The sequence below is a fragment of the Nyctibius grandis genome, chromosome 10 (assembly GCF_013368605.1).
Source record: "Nyctibius grandis isolate bNycGra1 chromosome 10, bNycGra1.pri, whole genome shotgun sequence".
Lineage (NCBI taxonomy): Eukaryota > Metazoa > Chordata > Aves > Nyctibiiformes > Nyctibiidae > Nyctibius > Nyctibius grandis.
This window is the reverse complement of record NC_090667.1, coordinates 29,037,169-29,060,058: the sequence shown is the minus strand read 5'-3', so window position 1 is coordinate 29,060,058 and position 22,890 is coordinate 29,037,169. Positions and strand designations below refer to the sequence as shown.

Sequence of the window (22,890 nt, the reverse complement as noted above, 5' to 3'; positions counted from 1 at the left end):
AGAAGGAGCAGTATTACCATTAAGGCATGTCTGTCAGAGATTGTGATAACACTAAGGATATAAAAAAGGATATACATTTCCCATATTAAGGCACTCTGCTTTAAAAGAATTGTATTGTAAAAGCAGCTTTCTTATATAAATGCTTTAGTTTTATTCTTTTTCCCTAGTTGACATACTTTGAATATATCAATACAGGAAATTTTATTCTTTTGTCTGAGAGCAAGTCTGTTCTGAAAAAGAAACGTCTAATTTTCTTTGAAATGGATAGAAATGAAAGAAAGGTATGGGTACGGGGTTTTTTTGAAATGGATTATTCAAAGGATTTATAATAAGATGACTTTTGTGCCATGTATAGAATAACTATAGAAGGTTTAACTTATAATCACTTTCTTCCCCATCCACATGTTGCTTGTGTGAATAAACAATGGTCAAGAGTAAGCAACTAGGGCATCTGTGAAGTTTACGGTGAAGTTTGCACTGCTGAACTTCAGATATTTATTTTGGTGGTACAGGAAAGTATATAGCCTTGGTAGACTTTGTATTTTTCCTTTGCTATAGAGTTTACATGGAAACTTTTCAGGATGGACCTTGCAAGTATTTTAATATTGATGCATGATAAACCAGTGTGATGCTTTTTACTCAGAGAAGCTGGTCATCTGTTGTCATAGACATCCATTCTGATTATAAAGCTGGCTTTTAAAAGCCCTAAGCCAATTCATATCTTCATCACACACATATGTAAAAACGTAATAGTGCATTTTATATTTTTCGTGTTGAGATCTTGATTCTTGGTAATTTATGGTAAGAGCATACACCCTGTTTTAAATTAATTAATTAGATAAGTTTGGCCAATGGTATGCTAATGATTCCTCCATTGCTTGTTAGATAGATAGTGAAGAAAGCATGTTTAAAATTAAGCATCTAGGTCATCAAAAGACCATCTCCCAGAAAAATTAATGTCTTTTACAAGCATTCATCTTTTCTAAAGTTAACTCATTCTAGGATCTTCCAAGCAGTTGAAGGAGTGGAGGCGTTCAGGTTTGTAGTATCAGGACTACAGTGTCAAAACTGAAATTTTCAAATCAAGGGGCAAACTACAGTAATACGATTAAAAGTATGAGTTTAGCTATATCTAAGATGTCGTTTAATGCAGTGGGTAGATAGTGCTCAGAAAATGCCAGACAGACTCTTTGAGCTTACTAAGAGTAGTGGGGAAGTTGGGAATTAATAGCTGGTATTTTTGTTCTATTTCAAGGCATATGCGCTCTCTGTGTATGTAAGAATATGTGTGTGTACATGTACTTAAAGAAAATTGCAGTTCATGAAGAAAAGAAGAGAAAAGGCATGTTTTTAGCTTTTGTGATTTTTAAACTTTTTGGTGTTCTGGAAAGTTTGAGTGAAGTCATGTTTTAAAAAATTAGGTAGTAAACTTATTTTCAGAAGGAAAATAGTCATTAAGTCTCTTTCTATGAGGCAAGCAATGAGCTAGTGTCAAGGCAGGGAGTGGAAGTCACGTACCTTCTACATGTATTTGTAAGGAAGGAATAAAAGATAGAAATTTTCTACAATTAGAATAATTATGGAGCAGAAAATGGAGTTTTCAGCTCTCTTTCTCAGCTTGTGCACCTACTACAGAATTTAAAGCATGTTTGTGCTTCTTTAGATTGATGTTTCCTAAATGAATAGCAGTCTCCTCAGTTCCCTCGTAACTTGGAAGCTATTTTGTGAGTTTACATAAAATCCTCTTATGGCAGCTTGGAATTTGGAGAGCCTGGTTATCTGAGAAGACAGTCTTCTCTTATCATGACAACCTGAGAATTTGCTACCTGTGTTTTCTCTCCAAGCAATAACAGAATTAACATTTTGAATATTTGAGTATAAAAGAGCTGTTATAGTTACCCTCATGAAATTAGATGTGTGACTTGAACTTTTAGGTAATGATTTAAGAAGGAAAGCTTGACATTATCAAGAAGTTTTAAAGAAAACTCATTTTTTCCCCAGGACATTTTAACTATAAACCTGGTGTGGTAAACAGATAATGATGTGTCCCATTCTTTATCATAAACAAAACAGACAAAATATGAGAAAAGTCAACAGTCTGTAGATTCAATTTCACTGCTCTTAACTGTTCATTAATGTGTTTGCATTAGTTTTGTTATGTGAATGATAGGTAGACTTCAACAAATAATACTTAAAGACCTTGAATGCCAATTTCCCTGGCTTTGCTCTGCATGAAAAAAGGGCGGATGGTGAAGGAAAGTAACTGTTATTTGTTTGGAGAAATGAGAGATGTTGCACAGTGACAATTTTTACTCTTCGGTAAGCTTGCCTACTACAAAGTGGATAGACTCTCAATAGTTTTGTGACTTAAGACAGAAAAGTATTTGACGACGTTGACATGGTTAATTAGCAATAGTGAGGACAATCACTTGGGTCGGAAGTAGCAGTTGAAGAGATACATTATTAAATTGGGTAAGTTCCACCTGCTGTGGTTGCAAATATACTTCTCAAGACTCGTTGAGCGGATTCCCATCCTAAGCCTGGCCCTGATCCTGAGCACTCTGGAAACTGAACAACTCAGACAAGATCCGGTAGGACCAGCTGGTTTTATTATGTGTAAAGCAATTGGCTCACATTTTCCAGATACATTGATGCAGGGTATGTAAGAAGGTGAAAACATGCATGCAGGTAAAAGACTAGTAGTAGCAAATCAAGGATGCTTTCTATATCCTTGCTTGGTAATTTGACAGATCTTGGCAGGTAGCCGAGCTATGTTTCTGAAGTTGGTTTTAGCATCCCTTTATAGTAGCCTAAAATAGACAGATGCTTTTAAGTAGTACGGTAGTTTTCTACATTCTTAGTTGCCTCCTTCACCCTAGTTTTCTTTACTTTGCTTTTGAACCGTCGCTTATTTGAACTCTGCCTTCACTATGTTCTATGAATAAAGCAAGGTAAAAGTAGAAGAAAACAAAATTACTATAAAGAAAATTTCTTGCAAGTCAAAAAACCCGTAAAGAAATAGCATCTCTCCTTCCATTCTGACCACAGAGGGCTTTATTTAATTCCTTGTCTCTTACTTTTTTTTTCTGTTAAGATGTACAGCCTGGCAGAAGGTAAGTACATTCTTTCTTATGTACTCTGGAGTAGAATGTCAAAAAAGCGACTTGGGTGAAAGTATAGCGCATCTTTCTTGTTTATAGTCCTTGAACTATGAAAACCCCCGAAATACTTGTTTGATGGAACACATCTTGCTGGGTAGGCCGAGTTTTAAGGCTGTGGGTGTATGATGCCTCTCGGATCTAAGGAGTTTGAACTGCTGAATGCTAGAATGAATTTCACCTTATATTTCATTTAGAGTGATAATCTTCACCTACAATCCTTGTTCAAAACTGTCACTTTATAAACAGACTATGTTAGAAAGACATGGCCTCTTAATCCTTTTTAATTATATTAATCTTAGGGAAGTGATTTTTCTGATTTCAACTACTTCCATTGAAAGACAGGAGATAGTAGCCCTGCTAAGGAAGAGTGTAGTTGATTGTTTGAAGGAGAAGCTATTGTGCTAATTAAATTGCGGAGGTGGCTGCTCAACTAACTTCCCAGTTGAAAAGCGAAATTGTAGTGCAGAGCAGAACTACAGTCTTTGCACCTGAGATTATGGTACCTGTTATGATAATAAGGAACAATTAGTAATGATCCTGTGCAGATTTTTTTTTTAAGATGAGGAACATTTGGGGAACTTCAGTATTCTTGCATCAAAACATAGTTTTGTGAGTCCTTTACCAAGTGTAAAAGTACTTAATCTCTGAAACTGCTTTAATAGCTATTGTTAAACTATTGCAAAAATTGACAGTTCAGATGAAGAAGAAGATATAGTTATTGTAATACTGAAATGGAAAGGACTTTGGCTTTGGCAGGTTTTTGTGAGGAGAGAGAAAATCATAACAAAAAATTTATACAGGCCATTTTCCCCCCAGTTTTAAGGGGAGTACTTGTAGATTCCCAACATGTAAGATTTGAATCATCTTTTTTGTTGCATGCTGAGGTATCTGTCAGACATTGGTATGAAAGGGCTCGTAGTTTATAGTAATAAATAGAAATGAGTAGCTCTTCGGAAAAATAAATTTTTATGTTTCCAGAATGTGCTGCTATCTGAACTTTACACATCTGCTTGTCTCTCTAAACTGAAAGTAAAAAGCTGGATGGCAGAATTATCTGTAAACCCATTTCCTTAGGAAATATTAGGGCAGGGCAGGAATTCAGTGCTGAGATTACAAGTGTAGGGTGGCCTTCTGTCACAGTGAGGGAGAGAACTTCAGCCTGAGGCTTTCCTGCTAAGGAACGGCGCTACTGATGCGATGCATCAGAAGGGCAATGTACCCTCTCTTACATCAATGTGATTTGCAAGACTGTAGTCCCTTGTGACTCAAATTTTTCTGGGGGCAGCATGTTGGAGTGCTTGTTGGCAATAAAAGGCTAATACGGTGGTCCCCTTTATGGGCACAGCGACAGCTCCGATTCTCTTCCTGGGGAAAAAAACCCAACAATTGAGTGTTCCTGCTTTACACTGCTTGTTACATGCCCTGGTGAGAACAGCAGCATCAGGGGAGTCTCTTATTTAGGGAGAGAGGATTTATTGTGAAAAAAAACCCTGGGTTGTAATACCTTGTAAGAGCAATGAAACAAATTTTCTTTTTCAAGATTGCAAGTGTCAAACTGTATCAAACTGCTGCATTTTAAAGCAAGGCCAAAAACATGAGCCACGATGTTCTCTGCTTGATCACAGCAGAGAGAAATACTGTTCTTCATTGGTTCGGTTAAATTTTAATTGTTTTTTAAATTGCAAAAGATTTTACAACATTCGCTACTCTTGACACCTCAAGGAAGCAAAGCTGTGTTCAGATAAAGTGTTGCCAGTTAGATGGACCAGTCGGAACTGTTGCTGTTCTTTTTTCTTCCCTGTATTAATTTTTAGGTGATGGTTGCAGAAGCACTGAATATTTCCAGGGAAACATACTTCGCAATTTTGATGGACAGAGCCTGCAATGGACCTGTTATGGTTGGCAGTCCACAGGGTGGTGTTGACATAGAAGAAGTTGCAGTTACTAGCCCAGAACTTATCTTTAAGGTATTAAAATAATATTTTAGACTAAAAGTTTTGTCAGTTATACAAAAAAATTGTTTTTCCCCCTTTCTCCTTCCATTTTTCCTTCTTCCTTCTTTCCTTCATGGAAAGAAGACAATAAGAACCATAAAAACTGTGTTTCACCAAACAGGAGATCGGACCTGTCATCTAGTAGATAAATGAAGCATGTTTAATGTCTGATTTTGTTAGTGTTTGTGTCTCCAGTTCAGTTTAGAAAAAGAGCTTAAATCTGGCTGTTATATGATATCTTAAACTTAATATCAGAAGTGTTCTATGAGTGAGTTTTACTTTCAGGAAGTTACACAGTTTTTTCACAAGTGGGTCAGTGTCAATATGGTTATTTTTTCTGTGGTTGTTTTTTTTCTAATTGACAGAGTTGTTAATTATTTCTTTGTACCTGTATGACTTTTGCATCTGAAATCCAACTGTTGTAATTGCTTTCTTAATAATGACTACATTTAAGTATTTTTTGTGTTACTATGGCATGATAATGAGTAGACGAGTTATTCATCTGGAAAAATAATTGATACAATCAAGTATAATTATTCAAAAAATTGTAAAAATATTTAATGTGCGTTTTAAAATTATATAAACTTCACAGTGTTACTGGGCTGTGACACCATTGCCTTGAAAATATTCCAGAAGATGTCATAAAAATTAACAGACTAAATATTCGTCAATGCCATCTGTACAGTAATTAAAAGTGAAAACTGGTGTCACATTGTCTTGTCAGCATGCCACCCTGAAGAATTATATATTTTTTTTGGAAGGACTGTTTCATAGTTGGTGTGGTAATTATAACATACCCTATAGGCAGCTGCTATAGGCTCAGTCTCAGAGAACTCTGGCAAACAGCCATACTTTAATTACCAGTTTGCAAATGTATACTGTGTTTTCCTTTTGAAGTTATAAATCTCCATTCAGATTGAATATTTAGTTATATTTATGCATGTTATTGTTACAGGAGGAAATAGATATTTTTGAAGGCATACAGGATCGTCAGGCATTGCAGATGGCAAAAAATTTGGGATTCAAAGGACCTTTGCAAGAGCAGGTAACTTGAATCTGCTCCCTTAGTTTTTACTGAAGACATTTTAGCCCAGCTATACAATAAAAGCTTTCCAAATAGACATGAAACACTAAGTGTTCATTGCATCAGGACCGTTTTGACATTTTAAATACTAAATTGCACCTATATAATCGTCATCAGGCTTTAGCAATTTGAATAAGGTCCTTATTCTTCCAAAGAGGAAGTCCCTGATCTTTGAAGCAATTGATGACAACATGCTGTTACACCATGTGGGATTCTTTTGATTTCACTGGAATTCTGTTGGAGCTCAGTGAATTACATGGGTAGAGCTTTTTTGGAAAATTTGGCCCCTAATATGGGGAAAAGTAAAAGTGTATCTCTCTGTGTAATTGAAGCCTTTTTTTTTTTTCCCCGATTTTCAACTCAAAACCAAAAGGCTGCCAGCTTGTTGTCTTTTCAGTATCTCTTTTCTATATATATTGGATTTCCGTATTATACACAAATATGCAAGATATTTGGCCTTTATGAATTATTTAGCAGAGAAGAGAAAGCTTGTTTAAGCTACTTTTGCCTGTTTTGTTCCGTAGTATCAAACTGTCATTTTTGTGTAACTCCTTATTTTTAATTCAGCAGTTTTAATTATTTTCTATCCCAACCATGCAATTAACAAATGCATAATCATTAAGTTGATTAACACACATTTGAAGATTTAGCGGTGTATCTAATGAGGAGGAATGATTATGTAGAACCTTTCAACCCTTGAAGAGTTCTGGTACTTAATAATTAACAGCAATATATGGAGTTTTCAACAATACATTTAAAATAATGCTGCAGTGAATGCATTTCTTTCCTTGTGCTATCAGTTCAAAGGAATTTACTGAAGCATAGGGACATAGGTTTTATTCAGACAAATCCTACTATTTACTTATACATTCACTATTTCTAGGTTGGGGTTTTATGCTTTGCCTCGAAGAGGCTCAGTACTTGTAGACCTTGAGAAAGAGAAATATTGACATTAAGCTGTCTGATTCGGAGGTGCTGAAAGATGGAGCAGCCCTTAGTAAAAGCGAAGCGATTCTGGTGTTCTGTTAAAATTACAGCAGTGTACTAGGGCAACAACAGCTTTTTGTGTTGCCCAGAATCAATGTGGGGTTGCACGGTGGGACTACCTCCCTAGCGTCACTGTTGATAGCCTCACCCGTGTGGTGTTAGGCTAGTTTGTCAGCCAGAGTGTCCACGCCAAGGAAACTTCTGCCTTGGTGGGTGCAGATTTATAACTGATGATTTTTTTGAAGTTAAAACCACTGAGAATACTTCAGCTGATGACTTTTGAGAAGGGGAGACTTTACAAGCAATTTGTATGCTGCTTCCAAACTGTAAGTCTTTACAGCATCTTAGACGTGTTGGTCCCAAACTGGACACAACACTCCAGGTGCCGCCTTGTCAGCACTGAGTAGAGGGAGATACGGACATCCCTCAGCATGTTCTTCCTGGTGTAGTGCAGTATTGGGGTTGTGTCTTTCCAGTCATAATGTTTTCTTTCTTATAAAAAACGTTGTGGGAGAAAGCTGACTTGTGTTTTTTTTACTCTCATTCACTTTGCTTATTAGGAGAGGTCCCAAATATTTTTTGGTTTGTGTACTTCAGTTCACTGATCAGCAATGAAGGAACAAATTTGAATGGTTCTTTATTAGTGCACTTCTTCATCTACAAACTTATTTCAGCTAATAGGTTGTCAGTGTGTAATGAACCAAATGGAATTTTTTTATGCACGTTCATGTTGCTGCTGTTTAAGTTGTTCTATTAATGGAAGAATGTTACAAGAACAAAAGACTTGGAAGTTAGTAGTCAGTCACAATACTTTCAGCCACAGAACCGGTCACAGAGATAGATGGTGAGGAACAATAAGGAACAAGCAAGAGCATCTTGTAAAGCATAAACAAGCATGCTTCCAACATAATTTCTTCAAGAAGACATTTCAGACTGATGTAGGAAGGAGAAATGTATATTTTTTTGTAAAGTCACTAATGTGCACACACTGCTTTGTGTTTTCTGAATTTAAACTGATTAACGTGAATGCAACTTAGATCTCGGCATACCGTAGAACATGTCATTATGAACTCTTAGGCACCTTTCAAATTAAACTTGTCATAGTAATAGTGTTGTTTATTTTATAGAAAAACTCCAGTTCATGTAGTCTTTAAATGCACGTTTACTAAATGTTACGCAGTATCATAATGCTACATTATAGCTATTTTAGATATTATATAAATATGATTAAGAAAACAGAAATAAAAGCAGTGATTATCTAGAGCTAGTGTGCAATTTAATACATTAAAAATAATCAATAATGGTTTACCTTTGCCTTGAAAACATTAACTTCTGTTTTTCTGTGTGGTAATTGTAAATCGCTTGATCAAATTTAGGCAGCAGATCAAATTAAGAAGCTGTATAATCTTTTCTTGAAAATTGATGCCACTCAGGTTGAAGTGAATCCCTTTGGTGAAACTCCAGAAGGGCAAGGTAAGAATCTGAAGGAAACAAATGAATGCATTATAGTTTTTTATTTATGCAAACTATAAATTAAATTGCATAGAAGGCTGTAGCAGCAGCTTTGCATTAATTTCATTTTGTAATGTAATTTAAGCAACATTCATAAATATTCCCATGGCAGATTTTACATTTCAATACCTTTTCTTATTTCATCCAAATACTGGAAGTATTGGCTTCTACATGTTATGCTTGGTGAGAAACAGCGACATTTTCTGCTCTTCTGCCCTTTGCACAAAGTTGGGTTTTTCTTGGTTTTTTTTGTTTTTGTTTTTGTTTTTTTTGTTGTTGTTGTTGTTAATGCTGCTAGAATTACTGAGATTGTGTGGAAAGAAACTTGTTATTTTACAGTTGCAAACATATGGGTAAGTTAAAATTATGTGTGTGTGACACTGCAACCTACTAGAGCACAGGAGAAATTCCAGCTGGAACTGACATGTACACCCTTTGGGAAGAAGAAGGGTATTTGATCTGCTTCCTCCATGAATACAGCTCTAAGAAGGTATAGGATAAATAAAAGGAGCTAGGTTAGCTTTCATGTCATTCCAGTAATTGATTTTCCAGCTGAAACCCTTCCTTCCATTTGTCATTTTTGTCCAATTAACTTAGACAAAGGTGAAGAGGGACCAAAGATGGCTGTGGTGTATTGAGAGTAACGCTGATCCAGGTGGATCATAGTTACCACCTTGCTGTTTCATTTGATGGCAGAGCATTTTTTCATGCATTCCTTCCTAGTGCCAATATTTTACGGTATTCATGCCCCCTCCCTTTTTATTTCTTGTCTTTGATTTAAATGGATAAAGATGAGAAGTTGTGGAGCTCAGGGGGAGCTAGCTGAGACTTCCTTGACACTGGGAAGTGCTGGTGGGTGTTTCTTGAGTATTCTTTGTCAATGTTTGTCAAGAAAGACAATTCCATCTTTTTACCAACTTTATAAGATATGCCTGCAGATTAAAGGGGAAATTAGAAAAGGGAAAGAGAAAGCTTTTACCCTTTTTAACAGACATCAGGAATGTGGCTGCTTAATTGCTGTTCTGGAAACCTTTGGAAAAAGATCACTGCTATGTCAGTTAAGAACATGGATTCTTCATAGAGGTCAGTAGCAACTGAAATAATTAGCATTTTTAAAATACTTTTTATGTGCCCACAGCTAGTTTGTAAAATAAACAGCTTTTCACTAAAAATCCATATTTTTGGCTCAGTTGGTTGGGAGTTCAAAAGCTGCATTGTGGCTAGAAACTATGCAGTCTCTTCCAGTTGTCCAACCTTGTTTTTCCCTTTTTGTTAACAAACCAAATGCAGAAGAATTGGCAGAGAATTGTCCACAGCTTAAAAGGAAAATTCTGCCAGTAGTGAACTCTGAAAAGCTCTGAAAGATGTAAAATAAAATCCTGCTCCACGCCATTTTATTAACACATCTTAAAAGGTGCTGCTCTTTGTTATAAAATAGGCTCTGGGACACTAAAATGCCCTATTGTAAAGTGACATTTTAAAAATAAATACAGGAAGGAATATCTTGTCTATTAAAGCGTATGAGGATAATTCAGAGACAATGACAATAATGATCCAATGTATGGTCACTTTTTTTTACCTAATGAGCTGTTTCCAGGTTAAACTAAGTTAGAAGAAAATATTTCTGACCTAAATGTATGCTTTCTGCTTTTTGAACCTTTTTTTTTCTGACCTTTTTCAAATTCCTTCTTGGTTGGGGTTTTTTTAAATGTTCTTACCACCAGAATCCTTTAGCTTTCTGGATAGAGAGAGAATGATTTCCACCAAATGCTTTAGCTGTTTTTGAGAATCTTTCGCAGCACTGTGTGCTCAGATTTCCAGCTCATTTGAAGTACCATAATAATGTGCACATTGAATCAATAGTTTCTGCATTGTAAACCTCACTCAGCTTAATAAATGTAAGTTAAATTCTTAACAACTAACTCGAGCTCCATTGGTTTGTATGCAATTTGTGAAATGTGTACTGGGGGAGAGAGACAAAGCCCTGCTGTTGACCAGTGTAGTTCTGCTGTAGGCTGGATTTTAAATGGAAATGGACAACTTGCCTTCAGAATCCAACAGACTGTTGTTTTTCCCTGCCATTTAAATAGATTCATTGGGTTCACTAAAACCAGTTGGGAATGAGGTGAGAAGGACATTTTCATTTTGTGTTGCACAGTGAAGTTAAAGCAGAACAATGAAATAGGGCCTTGTAAAATGAATGGTCTGGATTTTTCAAGTTCTGGCAGTGCGCAATGCATGACGCTTGGCCTTTTGAGGATGAATGGGGCCTTTAAAATAGGTGCAACAAAAAAGTCCCAAAACTGCTGGAACTTTCCTGCAGATTATGATGTTCACTTCAAAGCAAACTCATTGGTATGTTTGTCTGCTATGACTGATGTACTTACCAGGTTTATTTTGTGGGTTCAAGACCACCAATACTACAAAAACAAAGTTTCCTTCTTCAAAACTTGTTGAAATCATTTTTTTAATAGAATAATTGACCAAGGTACCATAACACTACAGGGCAGTATGAGAGGTACTCAGTAGTCCTCATACTCAGTCAGATGTCTGAAATTAGGACATCTATGACAATTGCCTTCTATCAGGCAGAGAAATGAGCTGGAGGTGAGCTCTTTGTGCCAGGACCAGGCTGTTCTGGTGTTCACGCTTGCTGGTTCAAAATTAGCTCAGATGACTAGTACAGAAGAACTTTACTATTCTGTTATTTTGGAAAAGCAAAGGACAAAATCCCCAGTTTGGTACCTGCATCATCTCCATCTGAAATGTCTTAAAGAAGAATAAAGATGAAACAAATGGAAGAACATTTGTGCAGCTTAATGCAGTTATTCCTAATGATAAAATACAAGTCTCCGTATGAAGACCATTATTCCTGTCAAAGTAATGGTTAAGATGGATTTACTTCTTGCTGTGTTTTGTGTTTTTCACTTGTGTGAATTTCCATAAGAAAACACATTGTCAGATGTATTTCCTTTTGTTTAATTTTGTAGCAAATTCTTTGTTAACACTATTGGGTCAGAAGCCTGTAACTGCCAATTTCTTTAGTTTTTTTTTGTTTTGTTTGCTCTCAGTGTAAGCTGTTGAATTGACAGATGACAAAAATCCTATGCTGCTAGCAAAAAACAACAGAAATACTGCATGAATATAAGTGTTGGAGCTTTCTTTGATATTTGTTTAGAAGGAAATTTCATTTGTATAATCTATCATGCATGTTACCATGTGCTTTTGATGGTGAAAATGGTTTGATAAATATTAATAGGTGCTTTTCCTGCTACTTGGTAGAGCATGGCCTTTGTTAAAGACGAATGTTCTGCAGAAATGAGATTCTATTAATGTGACATTGAGGATGTTCATGGATAAGGTAAACAGAGCTCTGAAACTACAGTTTTACTCTAGCTTTGAGTTGTTTTAACAATTTAAAGAACTGAAAGCTTGAAGAAGAAAAATGGTACAGGTCTTAGTTCATTGTTAAAAAAAAAATTAAAGCAGCTCCAGTACAGTAGAAGTGCATTATGAACTTCAGACATTTCTCCTTTTAGGAGAGTCCCACATGATGGTGACCGGGTAAGATCTAGACTCTTCCAAGAGAGATTTGTTATACACAAACACTCATGAATGCGGTCACTGAAATGAAATTTGATCCTGTTTTAATTTAATCTGGTATTGGTTACAAATCAAATGTATTTAGAAAAACCACAAAAACCCCAGCAACATCAGAAATCCAAAACAAAAACCAGTGCAAATCAGGACATACAATTGAGACTCTCCTATTTATGTAAATGTTTTGGTTGCTGTTTGCTTAGATATTTTCTCCTAAGTTAAGCATTTGTATATTAAAAAAAAAAAAGGAGAGAGGTATTTGTCCACCAAAAAAAAAGATTGTGTAATTAGTTATTCTAATTGATGGGTATCTATATCAAAGACTAAAAAAGGTCTTTTTAATTGTAATTGGCCTCTAGTTGTGGAGAAATGTACAATGCTCATAAGCAGGTGCATACATACCATGTTATGTGTTTCAATGGCAATATAAATCAGAACACATCAGAAAGAAAAACTATTAGATTTTTCTAGGTGAAGCGTTTAAAGGCACTTAAATCTGACTGGTTTGCATCGAGAAATCAAATATAATTCAGTCATTAATTATAATCTGGATATAGTACAAATCAAATTACTTAAATAGTGAAATAAGTATATAGTCTTACGTTTACTTAGAACATTTTAATCTAATGAGGTGTTTGCCTATGCAAACCCATAGAAATAATGAGTCAGTAAGTAGGCAAATAACCAGTTCACTCTACATGCATTTATGTTACTGTTTGTTTTTATGTGAATATTATGTCTACTAGCTAGTCTTTGGTATCTATTATTTAATATAGTCAGGTTTAGCTACTTTTTAATTTGTTTTTACAACCATAGCGGATCTTGGCATTCATGAGATATTTTGTATTTACTTTTAAAATTTTCATTATTTAAAAGTCGTGTTTTGATAATTTTTAACATACATTGGCTTAAAGTTGTTTTAATTTAGATCTTTAGGGAAATAATGTGTGTATAGCTAATAATATTAAAGATTAAAAATATGGCTAGGGAAGGCATTTTGTATTGCTCAACGATATATGAGTGCATGTTACCAAACAGTGCTTTGGATTGCTGACCTGTTACCTGTTATATCTGTCATACTTTCAAAATACTGAAAGTAGACACTGATGAAATTACTGCAGACCACCTGTCCACATCATAAAAACTGCCTTCATAACTTATGGGAACTTTGTTTAAAGCAAACATAGAAGATCATCCCTTGACAAAGGCACATGACTGTGTAGCGTGGAGACGCTTGCAGTACCTTATGTCAATGCAGGGTTTGAGGAAAACTTACCCCTCTCTGTTGGACTCGATGCTAGAACTTCAGCTGATCATGTGTTGGAAGCAGCATCAGTCCCTAAGCAGCCCTCTCCCTGTCCATGCTGTAGTAGCTGGTGTAATATTTCAGAAGCTCTGACTAACTGTAATCTCTAAATGCTTATATGTTGTTTTATATTTTTTCTTTAGTTGTTTGTTTTGATGCCAAGATAAACTTTGATGACAATGCAGAATTTAGGCAAAAAGAAATATTTGCCATGGATGACAAGTCTGAAAATGAGCCTATAGAGAATGAAGCTGCCAAATATGACTTAAAATATATCGGACTGGATGGAAATATTGCTTGCTTTGGTAAGAACAGATAAATCCAAAAGACATTTGAAGACAAATTCATACTTGTTCAGTGTATAGACTTTGTTTACATTCTGACATTCAATCCACCCTTGACAGTATTTCAGTCTGTTTTGCTGAGGTTGTCTGTCCTTCCACAAGTTCTTGCAGGAATGGAACTAAAATTGTGTTGAAACTGTGATGAAGGCAGCAGCAGACAGGGTGCATGTGGTGGCAGAGAGAAGGAAGGCTAAGGGGGAAGCCTGTGGGGTTTCAGCGTTCCAAATTTTTAAGCTGATGCAATTGGTCTTTTCGGTAATTAAAACAAAAAAGTCATCAAAATTCGATCATTAATTTTCAAAAATGAGACTGTATTACTTAAAAGACACTGCAAAAGTATGTGTGTTAAAACATGATGTTCCCACTTACAATTGAATATTGAACTCCATTTCCCTTTAAGGAAAGCTGCCAGAGCAGCTGCTTGGTTGTTAAAAGGACAATACCAGATTTTTTCCTGAAGTTTCTGTAGAACAGAAATTACTCTAATTTTTAGAAGAGATAAGTAAAAAAGTCACCTATGCTCTAAATAATTTTCATTTTGTACGAATTCTTTTAGCCAGTACAACATCTTACTATGAATCTAAATGAATTAGGCATTTTATCTCAGCTTGGTGAGAAAACGTCCAGCATTTGCATTGCTTAGATGTGTACTCTAACCACAAATCTAGAAGATACTGATAATGTGTTGCAGTTGATTCAGTAAGTGACAGTGAGAATTTAAGCTCAGTTGCAAAAAAAAAACAACCCCAAAACAAACAAACAAAAAAACCCCCAAAACCAAAGCCCCAAACAATAATTGGTGACACTACAGTGGTTTTTTTTTTAGTATTAGGTATTGTTGTTGAATTACAGGTGACACAGAAGCCTTACTTTGTCCAGCAGGAGCAACTTCCTGGGGACAAATAATTGTCATTTACTTTTCCTGGCTTAGAGGATGTTCATGCCCACGGGGATGCTTCTAGACTGGTGCAAGCGCAAAATAAAAGGCAGTTTTGGGAGCATCTGATATCTGTCCCCAAAATTTAGTTGTCTGTTTTAGAGTAATACAAAGCATCATCTACTGCTATCAGAATGATGGGAGGGGAGCTTAAGGAGTCAGTTTGTCTTCACATCTTGTGATGCAATCACTGTTACCAGAAGTTTTTGTGTGCCTTTTTTTTTTTTTTTTTTAAATCATAAGTTTTTACATTTCCACAATTACTGTTCCAGTGCTCATACATGCCTAAGGGAAGGTGCACATCTAGGTCCTAAAATCGATGCAGTCATAAAGAAGCCTAACTGTTGGTGTGTATCCACCAGATTTTTGAATTATTTGTTGCATTGCACATCATTGAATAGGTACTGACCTATTTAGAAACAGATATTTATGTAACGTTTTGAGCTGTGTTATGTGGTTGCGCTGATGTGTTTTAAGCCTTTTCACAAATCTTATACTTGTATGTAAAATATAAGCACTTGATGTTACAATTACAGTCAACGGAGCTGGACTTGCAATGGCAACATGTGATATAATATCCTTGAACGGTGGAAAGCCAGCCAACTTCTTGGATCTCGGTGGAGGTGTGAAAGAAGCACAAGTATATCAAGCATTCAAGCTGCTGACTGCTGATCCAAAGGTAAGAAAGTTTTGGACCAGAACCTTCCCCATGCAGCAATACAGCTGTGTTGTAGGACTATGAATAGTATGCTGAAAAATACAGATGATGGTATGAACGCTGAGGATGGGTTACTAAAGGGGCGATCTGGGAAGAAAATGGTTTCAGTATGAACCACTGGACTGACTTTTCAGTGCCTGATCCACACTCGGGTTTGGTGGTCAGTCTTGAGTGGGTGCTTTCTCAAGGCAGTTCAACACAGAAATGCAGATGTGGTAATGCTGGGCATTGCCATGCTGAATTTTGAACATCTGGCTCCTAAAGTGGAATTTGTGGGGAGCTTTAGATACTTAAAATATTATTCCTAACAGCATACTGCCACAGTAGAGTGAGAAAGAAAACGTAAATTAAGCAAATGGCTAATACTGAAGGCTGAGTTGTACTCTTTTAAGCTCGGATTTTCTAAAATATCTGGTTGTGCTCTGCAGGATGGTCTGTGTTTAATTAGCATTCACAGGCTGGAATCATAGCCTGGTATGTTCTAACGCTTCCTTTTGCAGATGGAGGTGCGGTTGCTCTTTTCTTTTTGAACAACAGGAGAAGATATTAGTCTGTGTCTATTGAGTAGAAGTTATTTCTAGAGATGCATGTGATCATGCTGAGGTCATTGGTCCCCTCTGCAGACAGAAGTAGAATATCTACTGAGAGAATATTGATCAGGCATAGGCATTGGAGCAGTGCCAGCTGACCATGCCTGCCAACGCGGAGTTATGCTTTTGTGTGTAGCCAGAACTTAAGTTGCTGTAGATTTTTTTTTTACTAATGAAAATCTGTTGAAGGGCTTTGATCATCTTTTCCATCTCCTGCACCTAAGCATCTCTGCTGAAGTCCCATTTTCAACATTTTACTTCTTTTTGTGGATCTGGCTTTATCTCCTTTGTCTCTTTTTTCTGTGCTTCCATCCATTTTCCTCATGTTCATTGTGTCTGTGATATTAGCTCTGCTAAATACCACCTTCCTGTGAAAAGTGCATCTCTGTAATTGTATACCCTGTGCAGCAGTAAATGACAAAATGTTGTGACTTTTCAAATAGAGGAGGATATTGTTTGCAGCAAAATTTCAAGGCAAAATAAGGAAGAAAATTTACAGAAAATAAGCACAGGTCAACTTCATATTGTAAGCTCTCTGCAGTTGTAACTCTCTGCATGTTTTTAAGGCACATAGTACCTTGACGGCTCAACTATACTAGAGAGTTATCTGCAACATTTAAAACATTCTTCCTGGATCTTTTTGCACTCCCATAGAACTGGCTCTTGCTGACTTCCTGTTTGTAGAGGTCTAGGTTTGTGTTCTTCCCAAGACCCACATGAAGAGAACTGGTTGTCTCCTTCTACTTAGTGATCTTATAGGCTTCAAGTCATTACCATGCCTAAAAGAACACAGACCTGGAGAAGTAGAGAAGCAAGACATCTTGCCTGCAGCTGAAGGCAGGATGGGACTTGAAATTCATGCTAGAAAACCTGATAGTTTCCTTCATTGTCTGATGCTGGTAGACACTGTTCTTCTTGTCTTCATTTGTATGAGTTTTAGCTATTCTTAGGACATTACATGAAGATTTGTTTGTGCGTGTTTGAGTTGTTCCGCAGTGCGTGCTTTGTACAATGATCAGGATTTGGCTGAGATGTAATTTAGTTCTGAAACTTGTATTACTGCTGGAGAAGCAGGTGCAGTAAAGTCTTAGATACACAACTTAACTGATTATCACTGTGCTAAATAGGTTTTTCTGTCTGCTGCAGCACGAACAGCAGGTATTAATTTTGGTGATGAAACTTACTGAGTTTAAACAATTTTAAAACAAAATGGCATTTCAGTAGCTCTCAGCTATATAACATCTACATGCTCGGCATTTGACTTGTAAATGTAACCTTCTTCTATTGTATATTCTGCTTATGTGTTACTGCTTATCACTAGCTGCTTACACCAGGGCTAGTGAAGCTATGCTAATTGAGACAGCGGGGCAAAGTAAAAGGTAGCATTCAGGAAAGGACCTGAAACAGCCATTATGCTTGTGTCTATGCACAGATGTAGCTGTGCCATTCCTGGCTTTGACTGGCCAAAGATGCATAATGCTTTAGCCTAAATGTGACACAACTCATTAATTTGTTGCATCCTCTCTTCCTTTTGAATGCCTTTTCTGATCTTTTCTCCATTCACAGAAAGAATCACAGAACAGCTCCATTGCATTTCCCGTTTGTTCTCTTTATTGCACTCCAGGAAAGAGGGAGGATGACTGCTTAGAGTCCCCCTAGACTCTGTTAGTTGATACGGTACAGGGGAAAGAGGGTGCTTCTGAAAGTTATCTGCTCCAGGGAGTGTAGTCCATAGCAGATTTGGATGCACATATGTAAGTGACAGCATTGTTGGCTACAGACATTGTGGGTTTTATCGAGATTTAATGCTGTCGCCCATTTTTATGTTATTAACAGTAGTTCTTTTGAGCCTAGCCCTGCACGTGACCAGTCATACCACAGCTCTTATCCCTGAGAGGCTCTCCAGGTTTAAGTGAATCACTTCTGAACTGTTTCTTGTCAGCCCTTTCAGTTTTACTGATTTTGCCTTTATTTTATGTCACTGTGACCATCAGCAATACTGTTTCAGTTCCGCGTGACATCAGGTGAAAAACTTCTCTTAATGGTTAACTGATGAAGAATATGTATGAGATTAAATTGGGATTAGTGAAGATATGCTGATATTCCGGTACATAATAGGAGACTGTAGCAGCCCAGGCAGTTATACTAGCCTAACATCAAAGCCCTTGTTTTTCTCACTGCTCTGCAGTTGAATGTTAATATAAATTTTCTAGCTATTAAGAAAACAAACATTTCATGTTTTATTTCATTCTGTTCAGAAAAGATAGTAAATGTCTGTTATTTCCTCTCCGCATACACCATAGCCATTAGCTTACTAATATACAGTAAAACAATTGAATGAATCCTCTGTTTTCTTAAATAATAGTAGGCTTTCAATCCCAAAAGGCATTGTGGCTAATGCAGCATTCACAGTTTGTATCTGGTCAGTAATTTCCCTGTAACCTTTAATCTGATTCTCACCTTTTCTGAGAAGATAAAAATTTGCTCTTGGGAACTTGAGGGGCAATTAATTGCTGTAAATGTCTCCAAACAACATTAAGCCTCTGAGGAATAACTAAACAGACAAACAAAAGAAGTCTGCAGGGCTGTAATAGGGAGAAGCACTGTCTTTTAGTTGCGCTGAAATACAGCACCAGCAGTGTTAAGGACATTGCAAGAGAAGAAATCTTCCAGTAGGAAGTGTTCAACTGCACTTTGAAATGGATCAATTTCTCTCTCTTTAGTTGTCTTTAAAATGTCTATTTTGTATTAAAGCAAAAAAATACAGGTATGCCATGATTTGATTTAGTGAAGCTGGAGATATTGTTTTTGAGAAGAATGAAGATCTTGGCTGGTTTGATCTGGCTGTTGTCAGTGTCTATAATTCTTTAAAAGAAAAAAAAAACAGGTTTTTTTTGTTGCAAAAGGTTACCCACTGGCTTTTGGATGGAAATGTTGTCTCTGGAGTCAGTGACCCTTTTATACTCTGCAGGTCTTGTTTGCAGTCTGCCATATCCAATACTTCCTAGGTCAGACAGGTCATTGCGATGGTTCTGAATTCCTTTCTTTTCACTGTCTAAATTCCTGACTCTTTTTTTTCTTTTTTTTTTTTTTTTTTTCTTTTTCCTCCTTCCTGCCCGTCTTGTTTCTATGAGTTTGTGCCGTGTGTCTGCTTTGGCAGAAAATGAACCATCTTCCCTCTTTTCAGGTAGTAACAGGAAAGGGGAAGATGGCTTGATTCTGAGTGTTGGAGCTGCTTCATTGCTCCCCTTTGTCCCGCAGTCAGGTAGAAGAGGTGGTTTCCTTTGGTATTTCAGAGGTTCTGAGTGATGCCTGGCTCTTCCCTGCATGTATGAAGTGCTGTTGCAGACATCCTCAGTGTAGTCCTCATCTTTGAGTACTCTCACATCCTTACCAAGCTCAACAGGAGCTCCTGTTTATTCATGCTGAAGAACCTGGACTGTTATATTTACCATATGATGACAGTTTGTAGGATTCAACAAGATTTTGGAAAGGCTAAAGCTGAAAAAAAAAACCAGTCTTGTCAATAAATCTGCTGTCCAGGGCACTGAAGCTTGGTTTCCATCTCTACCCTCTGCTTTGGCCTGGAGTTGTCCCACATATCTGACACTCCTCAATTCCTGCAGGTTTTTCTTTGAGCTTTTTTATACACATTGCAGAGAGATTGAACGTCAAGTTTCAGATGTCAGGCTGGCTGAATCATGTTTTTGAAGACCCTAGTAAGTATTAGAGCCCGTAATGACTAGGCTATTGGTGAGGTGTATTTAGTGACTACAATTAGAGAAAGGCCAGAAGCATGTTACCTACAACCTGAAGCGAGTCACATCCTCTACCTTTTTCTCCCATGCTGTCTTGATAGAATAAAAGTAATATGGTGTAGGTTACTGGTACAGGAGAGTTGCCCATTAATGCTGACATAAATGGTACGTGTACTTGAGATGTGACCCAGATGTAGGACTACATAGTCTTTCCTCAGGCTTTTGGCTACACACCATCCCTTTCCCTTGTTGTTCTGTCTCCCTAATGGGAGCTAAAACACAGAAATATGAGTAAAGCAAACTAAGCTGTAAGTAGGTTTGTTGTACCATTGCCTGGCTCTAGTCCTGAACTTAACAGTTGACTCCTAATAGAAACGAACGCTGAAAGACGGGCAGCTAAGAGCCAAAATTGTTTGTTGTTCTTCTTTTCCCCCTAAAGCTCCTTTGACAACCTTTTTTGAAGCCTGTAATTGATGATATGACTAAAGACTTATCAAATCAATTGATGTTAACAAGTGTTTGCTTGTCATATAAGCAAAATACTATTGACAGACTGACAAACATCTCTCCGGAAAAAATAATCCGTATTGACATCTGTTAACTCATATCCAGGGAATGATTAATGTCAAACACACACAAAACTTAATCTGTTGGTTTTTTTTTTCCTTCTGCTATTCTTTAGTCCAAATTCAAATTATTGTTTTATTAATATGGAATAGGCATTCTTGTTCCTGTCACTTTGCTTCACCTGTTTGCTTATGTCAGATGCATCTCTCTGTCCACCTCAGTGATGGGAAAAGTGATGGTATTGATGTGTCTTGTCATTAAGTGGCATGTGAAGCAGAGGCCTTGGGACTTTTATTTTCCGGGCATCTGAGAGAGTGAACAGACTTCTGAAAGAGGGTATCATTATATCATAATTTTGTAATTCACTTATTTTCCAGCTGTGCTTGGTGTGAAAGTAATACAGTTTATCCATCCTTACTATATATGACAATTTTATCGCTGATTTATCCTTTTGGCTTGAGGGATTTTTAGTATTCATTTTCTTAACATTGCAGTCTGTTATATGGCAACAGAAGGGGTAACATTATACTAAGAGGAAAGATTTGGGATATTCTTTTCTCAGATTTCAGAAACAAAAATAAGGTTGCCTTATATAATTTATTTGGTCTTAATTTTGGATTAATTAATTCAGAATTGGGTGAGCTAGTTCAGTTAAGACAATTCAGAAGGTCTGCAAACTTTCAGGCAGTCTGGTGTGTAGTAACTATATTGGTGTGTTACTGGACTGTTTGCTCTCACTCTGCAACGTTAAACAAGGACCTGCTCCCAGTTTTAGGGGAAAAGGCTCTTCTGAGTATGGTTTCTAACTAGGCTTGACTATATAGCTGAGGGATTTGTCCTGGAAGTTGTGCAAAAATCTGTCTTATTCAGTGAGTCTGTGCCTAGTGTTTGACTGTTGGGTTACAAGCACGAGCCAAAAAGTGGTTTTGGCACATAAGCTTCTTAGGAGTTGCCAGGTGCCTATTCTGTTCACAACCAATTATTCCATGCAGCCTGGCCTCTGAGGCATCATTTCAAACAATCTGGGAGAAAAAAGAGTCGAAGAAGAGGGGAATGTTGCCACATGGCATTCCTGATCCAGGATTGGGCACCAAGACGTTGTAATCACATCAAATAAAAATAATGTCGGTAGCCAAGCCTGCTGCCTGAGTGCAGGCAGCTTGCACAGCTGTTTAATGTGATCTGCAGAATGTCTGTTGCAGTATTAGTCATGCCAATCAGTCAAGACTATCAAATCTGTCTTGACTAAGAGGCAGACTTGCAGCTTGAACATCAATGGCAACATCCAGAAACAAAGAACCAACTCATTTGATTTTCTACTCGAGCTGCCTTTGCCCATTGATGAGAATGGTTATGATTGCTGTTAGTCCTGGAAGTTTTGTGTAGACTGAGAGGAGGGTGTTTTGGAGAGTGGGAAGGGGACTATTAAGCTTTAAAAGTCATGAGTAAAAAATAGTGTGTAAGGGTTTTCAAAATATAAAAATTAAAATGGCCACACTTGCTGTGATAGTGAACCTTACCCTAGTTAGAGCATAGGCTGGTTGTGAATAGTTTGTCATGTATTTTCTGCATTTAACTGACTAATTGTCAGTAGTGGATTTCTCAGTGTTGCAATAATGAGAAACCGTGAATCAATAGGATCAGATAACCTTCTCTATCACACATGCACCCTATGTCAGTGTATGTATAATGTTGAAGAAAAAAATGAAATGTAAATAGCGTTCAGTTATGGCCATATAATAGAGTGTTAGCGCTGGATTTGTTTGAACTGTCAGCGTGTCATTTCAGGTAATGCAGAGGAGCCCTTTTCTTACATAGTCATTGGAAATCTTTTTGCTTTCTCATTCAAATATCATGCGCCCTTTACACACATCATTACCCAGCTCATCTTTACACAGCATGAAAAGTCTTTATGCCTTGTGTGTTTTTCTGATTCACACAAGAGGGTGAAGCATCATATGCTGTTTTGAGTACCTTTAAAGCTGTAGCAGAAGAGTTAGTGTAGTGAAAAATATCTGTGTGTTATAGTATAGTATTCCACGAGTGCTAACTGCAAGCCCAGTGTTCACACCTCTGCACAGCCCTTTGTAGCTCCAGCTGGGTGTCTGAAAATGGTGGCACTGAATTTACTGAATGGTTTTGAAAGTTTGGGCTTTGGCTGCTCTGTTTTTCCCCCTCTGTGTGAACTGCGGTTTATAATACTCACCTACCATATAGTACTGCTCTCAACACTGATCAAAAATTATATAGGCCATCTAAGAGATTAAGTGCTATGGAAATGGTGAAAGTTATCACTGTTCCTTTACTGCTTATTACATAGCCCTGTCCTACT

At 37.0% G+C, this 22,890-nt stretch overlaps 1 protein-coding gene across 1 annotated transcript in view; it reads left to right on the top strand.

Moving 5' to 3' along the window:
• The window catches only part of SUCLG2 (succinate-CoA ligase GDP-forming subunit beta), a 129,449-nt gene that overhangs the window by 58,727 nt on the left and 47,832 nt on the right, over positions 1 to 22,890 (top strand). The window contains exons 5-9 of the mRNA XM_068408786.1: positions 4,976 to 5,128; positions 6,111 to 6,200; positions 8,603 to 8,699; positions 13,788 to 13,949; positions 15,462 to 15,604. Coding sequence (XP_068264887.1) covers positions 4,976 to 5,128; positions 6,111 to 6,200; positions 8,603 to 8,699; positions 13,788 to 13,949; positions 15,462 to 15,604 — 645 coding nt within the window. The remainder of the gene's footprint in view (positions 1 to 4,975; positions 5,129 to 6,110; positions 6,201 to 8,602; positions 8,700 to 13,787; positions 13,950 to 15,461; positions 15,605 to 22,890) is intronic.